The sequence below is a fragment of the Triturus cristatus genome, chromosome 10, assembly GCF_964204655.1.
Source record: "Triturus cristatus chromosome 10, aTriCri1.1, whole genome shotgun sequence".
Lineage (NCBI taxonomy): Eukaryota > Metazoa > Chordata > Amphibia > Caudata > Salamandridae > Triturus > Triturus cristatus.
In genome coordinates this window covers 1158834669-1158854236 of record NC_140593.1, presented here as the reverse complement: position 1 = coordinate 1158854236, position 19568 = coordinate 1158834669, and the positions used below count along the sequence as shown (strand labels likewise).

The 19568-nt window shown below is 48.7% G+C and overlaps 1 protein-coding gene across 1 annotated transcript in view; it reads right to left on the bottom strand.

Moving 5' to 3' along the window:
* Positions 1-681: 681 nt before the first annotated feature.
* The window catches only part of LOC146796817 (metalloproteinase inhibitor 3-like), an 85415-nt gene continuing 66528 nt past the window's right edge, over positions 682-19568 (bottom strand). The window contains exon 6 of the mRNA XM_085629541.1: positions 682-1861. Coding sequence (XP_085485667.1) covers positions 1697-1861 — 165 coding nt within the window. The 3' untranslated portion in view covers positions 682-1696. The remainder of the gene's footprint in view (positions 1862-19568) is intronic.

Genomic DNA, 19568 nt, shown 5'->3' with positions numbered 1-19568 from the left:
GAAATTGCTATGTGACCACATGTTGCGCACATACATACCCCAAGGGCATGTGTGTGTGTGTGTAACATGGAACTCTGAAAAATCCACTTTAGAGCATTTTTCAAAGTTTTCGCAAATTACCATCAACTTTAAATTGATGGTAATTTGCTAGCCCTAATTGCGAAATCGCAATTTAAAAGTGCATCATGCATTGCATTTAGGGAATCGCAATTTGTGATTCCCTAAATGCATTCGCAATTTAAGTAATCGCAAATTTTGCAATTACTTAAATTGCGGATTTGCATTTGGGTTGATGCATCCCAAATGCAAAAAACACTGGTCGCAAAGGGACGGATTCTGTGAATCTGCCACTTTGCTACCGGTATTTAGAATGATGCATGTGCCCAAAGATGTACAAATGGTTTTAGCATTTGCAAACCCTAAATTCAAGTGTGGTGAACAAGAACATATGGTTTATCATGTATTCTGTGATTTACTACAGGCTTAAAGGCCTTTCTCATTGGGATAACCTTGTTACTGCATGACCACCATCTTCAATGGGAATTTCAGACAGCATATTCTTTGGAGAAATGGCCAAGATGTGTCTCCCTGCTTTATTGAGAGCACTGACATATGATCATGCTGAATGAGCAGAAGTATGGAAATCGGACACAGAAAGAAATAAACAAGAAAAGCAGAAAGAATTGTGATATTTCCCGGTTTATTAAATGGAAAGGGAGGGAAATAAAAACTATGTATATAGATGATTAATGTTAAGTTTATTACAGTGTATGTGAATAGATATACTATTATGCAGTTGGAGACTAATTTTACCACTGCAAATAAGGATCCGCTATCAAGATACTTATGGTCATTTCAGTATTCACCAGGTTTTGATTAACTGACTCATCACAAATTTGCTTCTTTTTATTTGTCTTCGAATTTGCTCATCCAATGTGCTCTATACTCGCCGCTTGCTTTTCTCACTTAATATAAACTTTGCAAATTTCAGTTGGTTTTACCAGAAATTAATTACAATTTTTGCTCAGTTCATCACTGTTCAAAACTATTTCTGACAATGTGAGACCCAATAGTTGCACAGCATTTGGCATCATAGGAAAAGCAGTTCACAATATTCTACCATCCTACATCACCACTATTCAAAGAGATCGGTTCAAAGAGTTCCTTTGGTCGAAATGAGTGAGGACGCCCCGAAGAGTATCATTCCACTTTAAAACAGGCACTTCTTGGCAGCAGTGTAATACTTTTAATTGGTGAGCACCGTCACTTCTGAGTAACTAACAGGTACTTAGGGTTAGGGAGTGCACACATTACTAGAGTTCCATTTCAAGTACTGTCAATTACTATGATGAGAAAGCATTTGGGGTGCAAATGAAGGAGGTTGAGATCTAAGAGGCAAGTGTCCAATGAAATATTCACTAAGAAGAACTTGTTCCAATTCATCATATTATACAGTCACATAAGTTCATCTTTTTCTCTCTCAGACAGCTGTTTCTAAACTTGGACATCTCAAGAGAACTGATCTATTCAATTACAATTAAGATTTGCAAGTTGGAGGTGGCTCTGTTAGAGTGTGACTAAGGTAATTTGGAGCTATTTGAACTTCTTCTTTCTGATTAGGTGGTTACCTTCAAAGACATGCAATAAAACATTACTACTCTGTTTTCTTCCACTATGATGTGGATGAGGTTGAGAGCTAGGTATCAATTGGGTGCCAGGTGCATTCACCATTCACATCGAGTGCACACATTTGATCCTTTAGTTCATCCTGCTGTGGATCAAGGTGGAAATCCCATGGGTCACCTCCATTTAATAAGCAATAATTGCTTTGATACTCTCTGCATTCCCACTGGAAACAGATCTAAAAGCAAGAGAAATAAAACCATAGTCATTAAGATGAAACTGAGTTAACATGAAATCTACAGGTATTGCTTAGGGTAAAACGTAGCAAAATAACTTGTCAGATGACATTTTTAAAAAGCAGTTCTCAAAGCTCTTTATGTGAGTGACATAATCTAGTTTTTTGCAGAAATTTGTTCCAATGCAATAAAGACAAGTTGTGATAGGACCTACACATTTGAATCAGAGTGGACAGTCCAGAGCAAGAAAGGTGTCATACTCTTCCTACAACAACATTAGGGGTCAATTAGAAGTCAGCATGATTCAGGTACAGGGATATCAAATGTCTGCAATTAACATTTCTGGCCTAAATCCACCCATTGCGCAATTTTGCCCAAATGGGTAATAACACGCTCGCCCAGTTTTAGTGGATCAAAAACAATATAAGAATCACATTTCACGGACGTATAATGGTCACTTTATTTTTTTGCTCCCATTTACCACCTGCTATGAGAGGAGGCTATTGGTAGGTAGGGGTTTGGTTCTTGCTCCCTTATGCCATAGAAGACGGTTTGTCAGGGGCCCTGCTGCATTGGTGCTCACAGCCCCCCCCCCCCCCCCCCAAGCCATATTGAATGTTACTAGGTGCTTTTCCACAACCAGTAAAATAGGGCTGGAGATTCCTGCACCAAGTATTCCATGGCGCTTGAACAATAGGAGAGATGTGATTGGCTGAAGCGATAGCCCTCCAGCAGGAAACCTCCGCCCTATCCCACTTCTAATGGGGCCCTATGAGGAAGGAATATGCTACTTACCAGTATGCATCTGTTCTTGGCATGTAGAGCTGCAGATCTATACACTGTGCATAGATCGCCATCTGGTGTTGGGCCCGGATGTTTGCAGTTTGTTTTTCTTCTTGGACAATCTTTGGAAGTCACGAGTTCGGTGACTCCTCCTTCGGTCCGTACTGCGCATGGGCTTCGGCTCCATCCTCAGATTGTTTTTCGCCAGCAGGGAAAAGATGGAGCGTAGTGATAATACTAAGAAACCCATGTGTGTTGTATCTAAATAAGATAGGTTGGAACGGATACAGGTAGCCGGGGAGGCGGGTGGGCGTGTATAGATCTGCAGCTCTACATGCCAAGAACAGATGCATACTGGTAAGTAGCATATTCCGTTCGAGGCATATGAGCTGCAGATTATACACTGTGCATAGACTATATAGCAGTACCCAACCCTAGCGGCGACCACCGGTATCCGTTGCAGTGGTTTGAAAAAGTGTCTTTAGTACAGCCTGGCCCACAGTAGCTTGTTGTTTGGAATGCACGTCTACACAGTAATGTTTTGTGAAGGTGTGCGGTGTTGACCATCTGGCTGCCTGGCAGATGTCATCTAAGGGTATGTTCCCTAGAAAAGCCATAGAAGCCCCTATCTTTCTTGTGGAGTGGGCTTTTGGTGGAATAGATAATGTTCTTTTTGCTTTGTGATAGCAAATTTGTATGCACTTTACAATCCACCTAGCTATCCCTGATTTTGAGATGGGGTTGCCTTTATGTGGTGGAGAGAAGGAGACAAACAATTGTTTAGTCTTTCTGAAAGGTTGCGTTCTTTGTATGTAGTATAGTAAAGCCCTTTTAACATCAAGAGTGTGTAATGCCCTTTCCGCAACTGATTGAGGTTGTGAGAAAAAAACTGGTAATTCCACCGATTGATTGAGATGGAAGGGGGAAATTACCTTAGGCAGAAATTTTGGATTTGTGCGAAGGATCACCTTGCTGTGATGTATCTGTAGAAAGGGTTCTTGTATAGTGAACGCTTGTATTTCACTAACGCTTCTAAGGGAAGTTATAGCTACGAGGAAAGCTGTTTTCCACGTAAGAAACTGTAGCTCACATTTATGCATTGGTTCGAAAGGCGGACCCATGAGCCGTGTAAGAACTACGTTTAGATTCCACACAGGTGAAGGTGGTGACCTGGGTGGAATTACTCTTTTAAGGCCTTCCATGAAGGCTTTAATAGCAGGCACTCTGAAAAGAGATAAATGCTGTCTGTTTTGCAGGTAAGCAGCAAGTGCTGCTAGGTGTAGACGGATGGATGAGTATGCCAGGTTACACCTTTGAAGATGGAGCAGGTAGCAGATGATGTTCTGTATGGAGACATCTAAAGGGTTGATTGTATTGTTACGGCAGTAAACAACAAATCTCTTCCACTTTGCGGCATAGCATGCTCGAGTGGTAGGACGTCTGGCTTCCCTGATAATGTTCATGCAATCAGGGGGAAGGTTAAGGTATCCAAATTCTAAGATTTCAGGAGCAAGATCGCAAGGTTGAGCTGAGCTGGGTCCGGGTGCCTGATCTCTCCATGGTTCTGGGTTAGGAGGAGGCATGGGGAGAGGTGCAGTTTTTGGTGTGGAACCACCGAGAGCTGTAATAGTGTGGTGTACCACGGCTGTCTGGTCCATGTTGGAGCTACCAGAATGAGTGTGAGGGAGTGCTGTTGTAGCTTCCTTACCACTAATGAAATTAGTGGGAAAGGTGGAAAGGCGTATGTAAATTTGCCTGACCAGTTCATCCATATCGCATTGCCTTTGGACAATGGGTGTGGGTATCTGGCGGCGAAGCTTGGGCATTTTTTGTTTTCGTGGGTGGCGAAGAGGTCTATCTGAGGGTGCCCCCACTTGTGAAAGAATGGGTGAAGAACTTGTGGGTGTAGTTCCCATTCGTGCATTTGCTGCGTTTGTCTGCTGAGCAGATCTGCCATGGTGTTTTGTATTCCTGAGACGTGTTGTGCCAGGAGAAAGATCTTCTGTGGGATTGCCCATCTCCATATGCTCTGTGCTAAGCGAGAGAGCTGGGGAGAGTGTGTCCCCCCCTGTTTTTGAATATAATACATTGCAGTCATATTGTCTGTGCGAATGAGGACTGCTTTGGCTGAGATTTGTTTCTGAAAGGATTTCAGGGCTAGAAAGATTGCCAGTAACTCCAGATGGTTGATGTGGAGTAACTTTTGCTGTGGCGTCCATATACCTTGCACTGTGAGGTGTAAAAGGTGCGCTCCCCAGCCGGAGAGCGATGCGTCCGTTGTTAGAATCACCTGAGGAACCGGGTCCAGGAACGGTCGCCCTTTGGAAAGGTTTGTGGTGTTCCACCACTGCAGAGAGCGATGGGTGCGGCCGTCCACCAACACCAGATCCGTTATCTGCCCCTGGGCCTGGTTCCACTGGCGTGCTAGGCACTCTTGGAGTGGACGCATGTGGAGTCTTGCATGAGGCACTATGAAGATGCAAGATGCCATCATCCCTATTAGCTTCATAAACACTCTTGCTGGGAGAGAGTGCTGAAGAATGAATGTTTGGCGCAAGGCTTGTATGCTTGCGATTCTGGCTGAATTGGGATAGGCTATAGCTTTTGAGGTGTCTATAGTGGCACCGAGATATTGCTTTGTGTGAGATGGTACGATGTGGGACTTTTGATAGTTCACCGTGAAGCCTAGCTGGTGGAGTAGTTGGATGGTACTGTTTGTATGTTGCACACATTGGTTGTAGGACGCGGCTTTTATTAGCCAGTCGTCCAAGTGAGGGAAGACGTGAATGTGTTGTCTTCTGAGGTGTGCTGCTACTACTACTGCTAGGCATTTGGTAAACACCCGTGGTGCGGTTGTGACCCCGAAGGGGAGAACCCTGAACTGGTAATGTTGATCGTCCACCACAAATCTGAGGTACTTTCTGTGAGAAGGGTGTATTGGAATATGAAAGTATGCGTCTTTCAAGTCCAGTGTAGTGAGAAAGTCTCCCTGGCAGAGGAGTGGGAGAACTTGTTGGAGGGTTCCCATGTGGAAATGGTCCGAATGTATGTATGCATTTAGAGGCCGGAGGTCTAGAATGGGCCGTAGGGTCTCGTCTCTTTGGTATTAGAAAATACAGAGAGTAGACCCCTAAATTTTGGTGATTGACGGGGACCTGCTCTATAGCTTGTTTTTGCAGGAGGGAGATTACCTCTTGTTTGAGCAGTGTGGTATGTTCTTGTGACATTGTACGGTGCCTGGGTGGAATATTGGGTGGGGTAGATGTTAGTTCGAGACAGAATAATTTGTGTCACCCATTTGTCTGATGTTATGGTCTCCCAGGTGTGAAGAAAGTGTAGCAGTCTGCCCCCGACTGGAGTGGAATGGTCTGGGGGGAGCGGGGGAAAGTCATTGCGTGGGCGGTGTGGCAGAACGGGTGGTGTTGGTTTTGCCCCTGCCCTTATTATTGTTTCCTCTATATCCACCTCTTTGATAGCCCTTTGAGAAGGTAGTCTGAGGAGGGGACTTGTAGGAGTTGGAGGGGACTTGTAGGAGGTAGAGGTGCTATCGGCAGAGTAACCTCTGCCCGTGCCTCAAAAGGAGGAACGGCGGAAGGAGCATCTAGGGGTATTGGATTGTAATGCCCCCATAGACTTCGCCGTATCTGTATCCTTTTTCATCTTTTCCAGGGCTTCGTCGACTTTTGGGCCAAATAAGTGTTGTTGGTCAAAAGGGTGGTTTAATATAGACGCCTGGACCTCTGGCTTAAAGCCCGAGATTCTGAGCCAGGCGTGGCGGCGAAGCAAAACACTGGTGTTTATAGCCCTGGAAGCTGTATCTGCCGCGTCAAGAGCACATTTAATGGAGGTGTTGGTAATGAGCTTTCCCTCTTGTATTAGCTCATGAGCCTTATGTTTATACTTCTCTGGGAGGTGCTGCATGATAGCCTCCAGCTCATCATAGTGCGCTCTGTCGTAGCGTGCAAGCAGCACTTGCGTGTTGGCGATGCGCCACATACTTGCAGCTTGCGAGGCAGTGCGTTTGCCTGACGCATCTAAGAGCTTGTACTCTGGTGGTGGAGCCTCACCTGATGATTATGAATTGGATCGCTTCCTAGCTGTGGATACCACTAATGAGTCTAAGGGAGCAGGTCCTTTAATATAGGCAGGGTCTGTGGGGGCTGCCTTATATTTCTTTTCTATTCTGGGGTTTAAGACCCTAGCCCTGACTGGGTCCTTGAAAACCTCTGCCGCATGTTTGGTCACCCCTTTAAGCATGGACAATATGGCCGTAGACTTATCTGCTATGTCGCAAGTGTCTAGTAGGAAGTCTTCCTCAACTGGTTCACAGTGTAATTCCACCTCATGATAGTGTGCCGCCCGTTGTACCAAGTGGTGGAACCCCAGGGAGTCCTCCGGTGGAGATGGCCTGGATGGATAAAGATCATCCTGAGACACATCTGGGACATCTGGGTTGTGGTAATCCTCCCATGGGTCTGGTGTTCCCAGAGGTGTGGGGTCCAGTGGGGCATCTGCTGGATCGTAATATGGATCCCCTTGGTCATCAGGGTCTGGAGACGGGGTTGGAGAGTGATGAGGCAAGGGTGGAGAAGGTGGAGGAGGAGGAGGAGGTGGAGGAGGCGGTGGGGAGGGTACTCTGAAAGGAGATGTGGCAGAGTCCTTCCGTTTTGGCAGTGGGGGAGGAGCTGGCTTGTCTAAATGTCTTTTCAAATGTCCAGTCTGTCGGTGCCGATGTTTTCGGAACCGACGGCTTTGTTGGTTTCTCCGTGCCATGCTTTTTCGGGGCGTCCGATTTTTTCGGCGCCGAGGCAGGTTTCGGCACGGGAGCTTCGGTGCCGAGGGATTTATGTTTCGTCGGCACCGGAAGGGCAGGTTTTGACACCGATGGCTTCGGAACGGAGCTTGGTGTTTTCTTCGGTGCTGAGCGGTGTTTTACGGCGCCGCTAGTAGGCTGGCTCGAGCCCGAGCCGCCGGGAGACTTATGATGCTTCTTCACCGGGCCCGAAGGTGGGGTGATGGAAGCGGTATGCTTGGTTTTCCCTAGGCCCAGAGGCGAAGGGGTAACCGGAGTCTCTTTCGGTATGGGCGCGGGAGTGGGGGGGGGGGGGGGGTAAGAGTACTCACGACCCTCTGCGCCGGTGTGATCTCCTCCAGGTCGGAGTCGTCGGCCTCGGAAGCGCTGACGATGTCGTCCTCCTGTTCGGTGTGCTTCTGTCCCGAAGCTCCGGTGTCGTCTCCGAAGAGGTCAGGTGGAGCCGAGGTCGATGAGTGCGCCATAGTGCGTCGAGCTCGTCGATCCCGAATGGTCTTTTTCGATCGAAAAGACTTGCAGGCGGGGGAGCCTCGTGTTCGGGGGAGAGAGGCAGAGGTTGCACACCTGATGGAGGTCGGTGTGGGGAAACTTAGACCCACATTTTGGGCACTTCTTGAAGGGAGTCCTTTCCATCGGCCGAGACCGGAGTCGAGAAAGGCCCGAAGGCCGCTGCTTGGAATCGAGGAAGTGGCGCAGAGAGAGATGAAGAAGATGATTTTGTCTAAGAATCTCGATGTACGAGGATTTTTCGTCGAAGGTCGAACTGGAAAAGGTTCGAAGCCGGAGCACGAAGTATTACATCCGAGCCCGATGGCGGAAAAAAACAATCTGAGGATGGAGCCGAAGCCCATGCGCAGTACGGACCGAAGGAGGAGTCACCGAACTCGTGACTTCCAAAGATTGTCCAAGAAGAAAAACAAACTGCAAACATCCGGGCCCAACACCAGATGGCGATCTGTGCACAGTGTATATTCTGCAGCTCATATGCCTCGAACATATCATTAGCAAAATGGAATCGGCTCAAACCACCCATATGGTTCCCTTCAAGCCAGGAGATTCTTTTAAAGCAGTGCTCTGAGGTTTTTACAACTATACCCAGACCCACTGCTCCTTATCTCAGAAGAGTGTTTTTTCTCCTTGCTTGATGAAGTATGGCAAAAGTCCACATTTCTGGCAAAAGTCCACTTTGCTGGCAAAAGTCCACATTGCACAGAAGGTAAACCAAGCGTATAATGGAATGAAAAACACAAAGAATGAAATATAAGACTTTTGAAGCAATGAGAATGCTAATAACACTACAACTGACAACAATACTGCTAGAAACTGTGCTTAAATCAGTTTCATTCCAGTTTTCAAGCCCAGATCATTGTTTTTAGTTCTGGAGGTTTGTCAATGAGTCACCTAGAATCAGATGGGCTTTTAATATGCATCATATAGTCGTGTCCATTCATCTTTTTTCCTGCATTCCATAATTTAGTGTATTATAACATATTGATCTGGTGCTTAAAAGATCAGTTTGTCAGCAAGTATTACATTTCCCTGCACCATGGTGCCTGCCACGTAGAACAGGTAAATGTAAACAGGTGCTTCAGTATGGCAAGTGCGACTGCCATGGTGGCGGTCGCATCCTAATACCCCCTGTGGGTCCGCTGCCTTGTAGGAGTGCAGTCCCACTCCCCGAGACAATGGCAGACAGACTGGAGTCCGCCCGCCATCGTAATCAGCCCCATAGTATGAGCTCATTTTTCACACATCTACGTTTTTACTTGAAGTGAGGCATATACAAATCAAAACACCTATTCTAAAACTGTTATCCCAAGAAACATGGTCCAAACAGCAGACAAAAACAAGCATTGGCATAGCCAATAGGCCTCGCCTTTGGGACCTTATAAGTGTTTAGCCAAGCAGCATACAAGCTGAGAGTTTACAAACATCAGAAAGTAGATGGAGAAGCTGATCACATTGTATGTACAATGGCAGGAACCGAACAGTTCCGCCCTGTATACCCTCTGCGCAGGATTAAGCAAGAGCATTAACAACCGATATGTGGTGGATGCGGAGGGGAGACGTAATGTTTCCTTTCATCTTTAAAAATGCAAGATTACATACAAGTGTCAGAATTCAAGGAAAACATGAGAGGATGTGCATGTGTGACACACTTAATACGGGACACGGTAGGCTCTAAACAGGGAGAGGTTTGCTTTGACTTGGGTGTCCAAAAAAAGACCAGGAGGGCTGGATGGTTTTCAGGATAGCCACATAAGATTCATTTCAATACAATGAACCAAGATGAAACCCATTTTCAGTAGGGGATTATCCTTAAAATCTGGCATGGACCCAGCCCTCTGAACCCAAGTTGGACACCGATGCTTAAACAGAGCCAACCAGACTAACACGCCTGACCTACGTTTTGTAAAAGGAAAGTCGAGGGGTGAAAACACTTGGAGAGGCTGATCTAGCGGGGTCGCAGAGCCCTGTATATGTGGCCACAGACCAAAATCAACCTGCGTGGTCATTTTAAGAACACAATCCACAAAAAGGTGGGAAACAAATAAATACATTGCTACGAATGACAATGCAAAGATGCCGGAATTTGTCTTCACTCTTCCTCCTGCTGCCTTCCCAAAATTACAAAACGTCCTCCTACCTTGCAAAGACATCCTCAGGAAACGGCTATTAGCAACAGTTTGCCTCCAACAGACATTGGCGACAAAAAAGAGCTGTTCCCATAATTGTTGCATTTAAACCATGCCCTGCCAATCTCGGTCCTTCCACTAGAAAAGCACAGCTGGAGTGACGCTCTTCGAATGTCCTAAAATGATCGAAGCCGCAGACCTACCCTTCTCCCCAAGCTGCCCATGTGGTGGTGGCCGGCCCACGGACACACGCCTCCTGCAGGAGGAACATTTTATTAATATAAAAAATCTATGTTGCTAAAACAGGGTGTAATCTTCACTAGGGGGTATAGGCAAAAAAGGGAGTAGATATAAGCATCCACATCACCACTCCAGAATAGATATTTCACAAAAATGATAGAATGCTAGTTTGATAGAAACCAAACCTGTGTTTCTAAAGATGGGCTGGGGGACAGGTACAAGAGGGACGAGGGAGAACAGTAGAAAAAGGGGGGGAAAATCTTTTCTTTAAAGACGAGAACCCTCACTCACCCAAGGGTGACATGCTTCATCATTGGGTCCCCTCTTACACACAGTTACCCTGTGATCTGAGGTAAACTCCCATAAGGTGGAGGTAAATTAATATTACCGCCTAGACACTGGACCGGACTGCAGCTGGTTCCACTGTCTATGTTACCATAACAATTAAGTATGGTCTTCATTTTATTACTTTTGTAAGCAGAGTGACATCGTTTGAGGTCCTGATGAATGCCGCGAACTCCTAGTCATCTGGCAGAAACATGTTGACCGACTACGAATAGGACATCCTTTCAGTCCTTAATATCACTAGCTTTTTTAATACTGGTCTATGGGGACGCATATTAAATTAAGTTTAGTCACCCATGAGCTAGTTTTAATACACACACTTTATTCCTTTATGCACTCTGCCCCTCACCCCAATTGTCGAATTTGGGTATATTAAAACACCTCACGCTCCTCTCCTTTGGCGAGAGTTGTAGCCCACACTGGATACCTTGCGGTAACTGTGTGTAAGAGGGGACCCAATGATGAAGCATGTCACCCTTGGGTGAGTGAGGGTTCTCGTCTTTAAAGAAAAGATTTTCCCCCCCTTTTTCTACTGTTCTCCCTCGTCCCTTTTGTACCTGTCCCCCAGCCCATCTTTAGAAACACAGGTTTGGTTTCTATCAAACTAGCATTCTATCATTTTTGTGAAATAGCTAAAACAGGGTGGACAGAGGTTTGCTCTAAATGAGTTACTTGAAGAAATAGAAAGAAAAATGGTTGATATAGGGCGGTAATTGGTTCAATGGTTTGAGAAAAACATTTACATTTGTCAGGTCGCAGCCAGTAGGAAGGAGAGGCAGGGGGCCTTGCTTAAATCCTGCTCCCAGATACCTCAAGTCATTAAATTTAAGGAAGAGATATTCCAGAGTAGGTAGCAACATACAAACAACAAAAATGGATTCGACTTGGGGTTATTCAAGAGGAAATGCAGTGAAAATAAAACTGAAAACAAACAGCAACCTCACCTTGCCATGCCTGCTAATTCAATGGTTGACAGCGATGCCTCAATGCGCGTGCCTCACATTTTAGCACAGGCTACTCTGTGGCTCGGTGCCTGTGCACCCTTCTCCCGACTGCCTCACGAGCCTGCAGGGCAAACCCATGGCCCCAGGGACAGTAATGCACTGGAGAACAGAGCTGTGTTCTACCCAACCTTGCATGGGCTGCAGCCGCTCGGAATCAATGCTCACACATCACACTGCACCGCATGCGCTACAGAACACGAGCGCGCTAACAGGGATCCGGGAGGCAAGGTTTCGATTAATCGGCTGATCGCAATCACTGCAAACACACATAGTTTATCAGCATTTAGAGAAGCTAACACGCATGCACGATCAAATCTGGGGATGCACTGTAACTTCAACCTACTGTACAGAAAAGACAATCTGGCGAAACAAATAGCTATGCATTGCTTTCATCTCTTAGCTGCAAGCGGTGCACTTTAACGTGTGGAGCGTAAGGCGTGAGGAGCGCCCACCGAGCATTCATTGCACTACCCTCCTTAGGTACCCGGCACAATTTATTGCCAGCGTCTTTTACAATACCTGAATTCATTTTAAACTATGTAGCTCGTATATTTTAAAACTTGTAATTGCTGTTTTGCACAATTGTTGACTGCTTGCTCACCACATATCCTTTGCACTGCTGATCTCCGCTTTCCCAGTCCGATGCCGGCGTTTCACCGTTCGATTGGAGGGAAGTGGACACAACCCCCATATTGGGCTGACCTGTCTTCCGGATTGCCTGGACTTCCGGTTAGAGGGCGGAGCTTAGCACATTTACGCGCCTGGCCAGCTATTTAGTCCCATGCTGGGCCGGACGCGCAGCGGACGAGCCCGTCCACGCCAAGGCTGTGACAAGGGCAGGAAATGCTGCCTAATTCAACACAGGGATCGCCTACACATAGGAGGTACTGAAAAACCTCAACAGTAGGGGGTACTGTAAGTGCCAGATCCCTCCTGACAAAATAATGGGGGCCTGCTCCTGCTACGTTTGCAGAATTGATCTTCCCATCCCAGTCAATAGACCTATGCCAATAACAGCAAAACACAATGTTCAACTTAAGGGGGGACTAATAAATGCAAGATCACTGAGCAAGCACTGCCAAGATGTCAGGGATCTAATTATAGATCAACAGCTTGACCTTCTATTTGAAACCGAGACATGGTTGAAAGATTGGTGCAACACCGACATTGCTGTCGCTCTCCCGTCCGGCTATACAATCCACAGGAAAGATAGAAAGGATGGCAGAGGAGGGGGTCTGGCTATCATTCTACGGGACACACTACACTGTACTAGTTTTGATCGACACAATCAAGGGAGCGGAAAGCCTCAGCTTTTGCCTCCCCCTAAATGCCTCCTTGTCCTTCCCATGTGCTCTAATTTACCACCCTCCAGGCCAGAGCGCTACCTTGATACTCACTTGGGGACGGCTTGAGCCATCTCCTGCTCAGATACGCCAATTTCACCTTGTTAGGAGACTTTAACCTCCATTTGGAAGGTAGAACCAAACCAGGAGTAGATAACTTTCTTCAAATCACTGAACTTCTCACTCTACCCCAACTGGTGGAGTGCCCAACACACCGAGCAGGCTATACCTTGGACGGGGTTTGTTCCAACTTTGCCCCATTTTCAGTTAACACCCCTTTACCTCCGATTTGGTCAGACCATCTTTGACCCTTGCCTGCAGGGCCGGTCGCTCCACACGCCGCGCAGCTCCCTCCTTGAGTGCCGGGACCCCTGACCCCTCCGCTGCTGCCTCGCACAGCCGTGTGCCTGATCTGCCAGTTCTTTTCCTGTCTCCTTTGCCTGTGCCCCTGATCGTGTACTTTGCTGTGTTTTCTCCATTGTTTTCTGTGTTTACTCCTGTGCCCCTGATTGTGTTTTTGCTGTGCCTTCTGTGCCCCTGTACTTGCCGTCCTAGTGTCCTTCCCGCCGCTTCTCCCCCTCCCCACTCCCCGCCGCTGCTCCCCTGCGGCCCGCCCCTTTTCGCTTCTGTTACCCGCCCATTGGCCACCCCGCTCCCGCCTCCCAGCTGCTCCTCCCTCGCTCCGCCCCCTCTATTCTCCATTTATGGCAGAGTCCGCACGTGCGCGCATCGTTCACGCGCAGCGGGCGCGCCAAAGGCAAGCCCATCCGCGCCTGGACCGCGCCCAGCGCCAGAACCCCTGGCCCCCGCGGAGGCCAGCACTCCCACCGAACTTACGACGCCGCCACCCTCATCGCACTCAACACCGGCCGGACCCCCGGCTGCTACCGAGCAACCCCAAGACGCACCCACGGACCCTTCACCTGCCGATCCTGCAAATTCTCCTGCATCCGGACCTATACTGCACCCGCCAAGCCGAGCAACAGCAGCAATCACCTGAAGTGCATCCTGCTCAACACCCGCTCCGTCCACAGACACGCCGTGGAACTCTGGAACCTACTCGACACCACATCTCCAGACGTCGCCTTCCTCACGGAAACATGGATGAACGCCTCCTCAGCGCCGGACATCGCCATCCCGGACGGTTACAAGATCACCCGGAGGGACCGCGTCAACCAGACAGGAGGAGGCATCGCCATCGTCCACAAGAACACCATCCGCATCACGACCAACTCCGACGACACCCTCACAGCCGCCGAACATCTTCACTTCCAAATACACACCGACCCAAAGACCACACTCAGAGGCACCCTCATCTACAGACCCCGAGGACCTCGCACACAATTCAGCGACAACATCGCAGACTTCATCAGCCCACACGCCCTCGCCTCCGCTGACTACATCCTCCTAGGGGACCTCAACTTCCACCTGAAGAACAAGAGCGACAGCAACACCACCGCCCTGCTGGACAACCTCGCCAACCTAGGACTCAAGCAACTAGTGAACACCCCCACCCACTACGCCGGACACACGCTGGACCCAGTCTTCTCCTCCAGCAAGTACATCTCCTTCAGCCACTCCACCGGACTCCACTGGACAGACCACAGCTGCGTCCACTTCAGCTTCAGAAGAAACACGACTCACCGCCACCCGAATCAGGCTCCCCGCAGGAGCTGGAACAAGATCACCACCGACCAGCTCACCACATCCCTGAGCCAGAACCCTCCCACTAGCTCAACGGATCCCAACCAAGCAGCCAACAACCTGACACAGTGGATCACCAACTACGCCGATGACCTTGCACCTCTGAAAAACCATCCCAGCAGGCCCGGCAGCAAGAAAGCCTCCTGGTTCAACGACTACCTCAAGACCTCCAAGAAGAACTGCCGCATCCTCGAGAAAGCCTGGCGCAAAGACCCGACTACAGACAACATACCCACCCTCAAGCACGCCTCCCGCAAACACCACCAGCTGATCCGCACCACCAAGAAGACAGCATTCAAGGAACGACTAGACAACAACGCACACAACAGCAAGGAACTCTTCAGCATCGTCAAAGAGCTCTCCAATCCCAGCGCCGGAAACAACGACATCACCCCCTCACAAGACCTCTGCAACTCACTCGCCTCGTTCTTCCACAGCAAGATCGCCGACATACACAACAGCTTCGGCACACAGACCACGCACCCAACCACCGAACGGACGCCCCCCACCACCACCCTCCGCGCCTGGACCCCGATCAGCACCGAAGACACCATCCACACGATGAACACCATCCACTCCGGATCCCCAACCGACCCATGCCCCCACCAAGTCTTCAACAAGGCCAACTCCGTCATCGCACCCCAACTCCGGGACATCATCAACTGCTCCTTCGACACCGCCACCTTCCCGGAGAGCTGGAAGCATGCCGAACTCAGCGCCCTCCTGAAGAAACCATCAGGAGACCCCACCGACCTCAAAATCTACCGCCCCATCTCGCTCCTCCCTTTTCCTGCCAAAGTCATCGAGAAGACTGTCAGACAGCTTGCCGCTTTCCTCGAGACAAACGGATCCCTCGACCACTCGCAGTCCGGTTTCCGGGCCAACCACAGCACCGAGACCGCCCTCATCGCAGCCACTGACTACATCCGTGCCCTGCTCGACAACGGGGAAACAGCGGCCCTCATCCTCCTGGACCTCTCCACAGCGTTCGACACGGTCTGCCACCGCACCCTAGTACAGCGTCTAAGGAACATCGGAATCCAAGAGAAGGCACTAGAGTGGATCATCTCGTTCCTCGCCGGAAGAACCCAGAGAGTCCGCCTCCCCCGTTCTGATCCGAGGCCACCGAAGTCATCTGCGGCGTACCACAAGGATCATCACTCAGCCCCACCCTCTTCAACGTCTACATGAGCCCCCTCGCAGCCATCGCACGCCAACACAACCTCAACATCATCTCCTACGCCGACGACACCCAGCTGATCCTCTCCCTCACCAACGACCCAACCACCGCCAGAACCAACCTTCACGAAGGGATGAAAGACGTAGCCGAGTGGATGATGAACAGCCGCCTGAAACTGAACTCAGACAAGACGGAAGTCCTCATCCTGGGATCAGCCCCCTCCGCCTGGGACGACTCCTGGTGGCCCCCCGCCCTGGGCAGCGCACCCAAACCAACGGACCACGCACGCAACTTGGGCTTCATCCTGGACTCCTCCCTCTCGATGACCAGACAAGTCAACGCCGTCTCATCATCATGCTTTAACATCCTACGCATGCTCCGAAAGGTCTTCCGATGGATCCCCACCGAAACCAGAAAGACGGTCACCCAGGCACTCGTCACCAGCCGACTGGACTACGGGAACACCCTCTACACCGGAACCACAGCCAAACTTCAGAAAAGACTCCAACGAATCCAGAACGCCTCCGCATGACTCATCCTGGACATCCCGTGACACAGCCACATCTCCGGACACCTGAGAGACCTGCACTGGCTCCCCGTCAGCAAGAGAATCACGTTCCGACTCCTCACCCACACACACACACAAGGCCCTCCACGACCTGGGCCCCAGGTACCTCAACAACCGCCTGACCTTCTACAGTCCCACCCGCCAGCTACGATCGACCAGCCACGCCCTCGCCGCCGTTCCACGCATTCGAAGAGCCGCCATGGGAGGAAGATCGTTCTCCTACCTGGCGGACAAGACTTGGAACTCCCTCCCCAGCCACCTCCGCCTGACCCAGGACCACCTCTCCTTCAGGAAGCAACTCAAGACCTGGCTGTTCGAGCAGTAGCGGACCCCCATCCCCCCAAGCGCCTTGAGACCCTCCGGGTGAGTAGCGCGCTATACAAATTTCGTGATTGATTGATTGATTTGTGCCCCTCACACTCAGGGTTCCACAGATGAGCCGTACACTTAGGCCACTGCCTGAACCCTGAAATGGACGTAAATGGGCAAAATTAGCTGACAACCCTGGATTAGCAACCACTGCCCAAGTTCTAACTCCCGTTCTAACAGGGAACACTGGGTTGGACTCACGCCTCTCCCACTCCTGGCTCACCATAGCATGCAACAATCGTTCTCCTTTGGAGAGACCTGATGAGTACAAAAAACTTAAAATTAAAAAAAAAAACCTGGTTCACGCCCACCCTGGCCCAAGCTATGTAAGCAGCACAAGCACAAATGGAGAAGATCGTACAACGCTGATGAAAGAATAGCTTACAAAAATAGCAGAAAGTTCTATCATCAGCAGATCAAATGCGCCAAAAAAGAGTACTTCTCCAAGAAAATTCAGGAGGCTAATCAAGACCAAAAAACCATCTTCTCGGTCGTAAAGTCCTTCACAAACCCCAAAGTGCTACTGAAAGAGATACCCCCTTCACAAAATCTCTGTGATAAAATTTCAGTATTCTTCGAAGAAAAAAATAAAATAAATTCAGAAGGACTTCCTAATGGACCTTCCCCAAGATCAGGATGCCAGCTCCGAGCCAGCTTCCGCCCTCTCTATTCGTTCCTTCAAACAAGTTTCATTAGAACAGACTCACGAGGCCATAAGAGCATGCAAATCAGGCTCACCCTTGGATGCCTGCCCTCCTATGATTCTTCACAGAATAATAGATTATAGTTAACCCCATTATAAATCAGATAGTCAACTCCTCTATCAGCACAGGTATAGTGCCAGATGAATGGAAGCTTGCACTGGTAAAACCACTGAAAAAGAAACAAAACATCGACCCCTCTGTGCTCTCAAATCTCCGGCCTATTTCCCTACTCCTTCTGCTAGGCAACGTCACAGAAAAGTTTGTTCATAAAGAACTGTCTAAATTCATTGAAGACAATAATATCCTTCACCCTCAACAATCAGGCTTTCACCGCAAGCATTCTACGGAATCGGCTCTACTAGAAATAACCGACAGGCTAAAAACTATAGCCAACAACGGCAAGAAAGCTGTTCTGATTCTACTCGACCTGTCGGCCGCGTTCGATACCATCTCGCACAGTATCCTCCTGAAGCGACTCGAACGTGGCGGCATCTCCGGTACCGTCCTGGATTGGATAAAATCTTTCCTCACCAACCGCAGACAAGCGGTTACCCTTGGTACTTTCCTTTCAGCAGAACGCAACATAGCAACAGGAGTTCCACAGGGCTCAATGTTGAGCCAACTGTTGTTTAACGTTTACACGACTCCACTCATCTCCCTGATAGGATCCTTTGGGATTGAAGTTACGTCCTACGTAGAAGATACCCAAATGATCCTTTCCCTGTATAACAACTCCACAAAGACCGAACTCAACTTCAAACACTGCTTAACCGCAGTCATCCAGTGGATGAGAGATAACCATCTTAGATGCAACACAGACAAAACTGAAATTCTCCCTATAGGGAAAAACGTCCTATTCCAGCCTTGTAAATGGTGGCCAGAAGGGACATCACCCCCACCTGATACAGTCAAGGTAGCCAAAAATTTTGGAGTAGAATTGGACACTGCACTCGCCTTCCTCCCACAGTAACAGGGACCTGCTTCAGCCTTATTAAATCTCTAAAAAAAATTATTTAACCTAATTCCACTTACGGCAAGGAAATCAGTGGCAGTTGCCTTGATACTCTCGCGTCTGGACTACTGCAATAGCCTTTTGGCAGGAGCCAACCAATCTACCTTAAAAAAGCTACAAATTGTCCAACATGTCACTGGCTCCCGGTGCATAAAATAATTATTTTTAAAATCTTCCTAATCACCTACAGAGCCAGGCATAAACTAGGACCCAAGTATCTCTCGGCACGGTTCACTCCCTATACCACAACTAGGAATCTCAGGTCCTCATCTGCCAACCTCCTCAAACCGCCTATTTTTAAATACAAAACTAGGGGCGGTAGAACAGTGGCTGTTTTAGGATCCAACGCTTGGAACCTACTACCACCCCATTTGAGATTGCTGAATACAGAGACACAGTTCAGGAAGGCCCTGAAGACTTGGATATTCAGCGCCCCAGACAAATTGTGCCTCTCCCTTATTTAGTAACCTCAGGGCACCCCCTCACCTCCGAATACTCAGCGCCAGGATGCTCCTTATAAATGCCACCTTACATTACATTACCTCCCACCTGCCTACTGCAGGGGTATCATTCCCAAACCTAGCATCTCAAGGAGGGAGGGTGGCTAAGAGAGTGCGCCTTCAGATAAAATGCACAGCAGTCCGCAATTACTGCTCCAAACAAAACAGCGAGCGGAAACACTAAGCACACTGCAGCAGACATTTCACGTTTCTCCTGCAGTTCCCACTGGCACATTTCACACTGTGCATGGAAGGAAAATGCTTCAGCTGTTTCCATGAAGCAAAATATATATTCATCTGTAGCGGCGCTGCATGCATAAGTTAGTAGGTGTTAAACTTGCTGACGGTGCGGAGCATGGTTTGTTGCGGGGATGGGGGCGCAGTGGCTCCTTATTCAGTAAGCATGCCACCATTCCCCTTTAAGAAACCCTGACAGACGAGTCCATTGCGCTGAAAAGACAGACTGCCATTGAAACAGTAAATAGAATGGTAAAGTTGTTACCTTTGC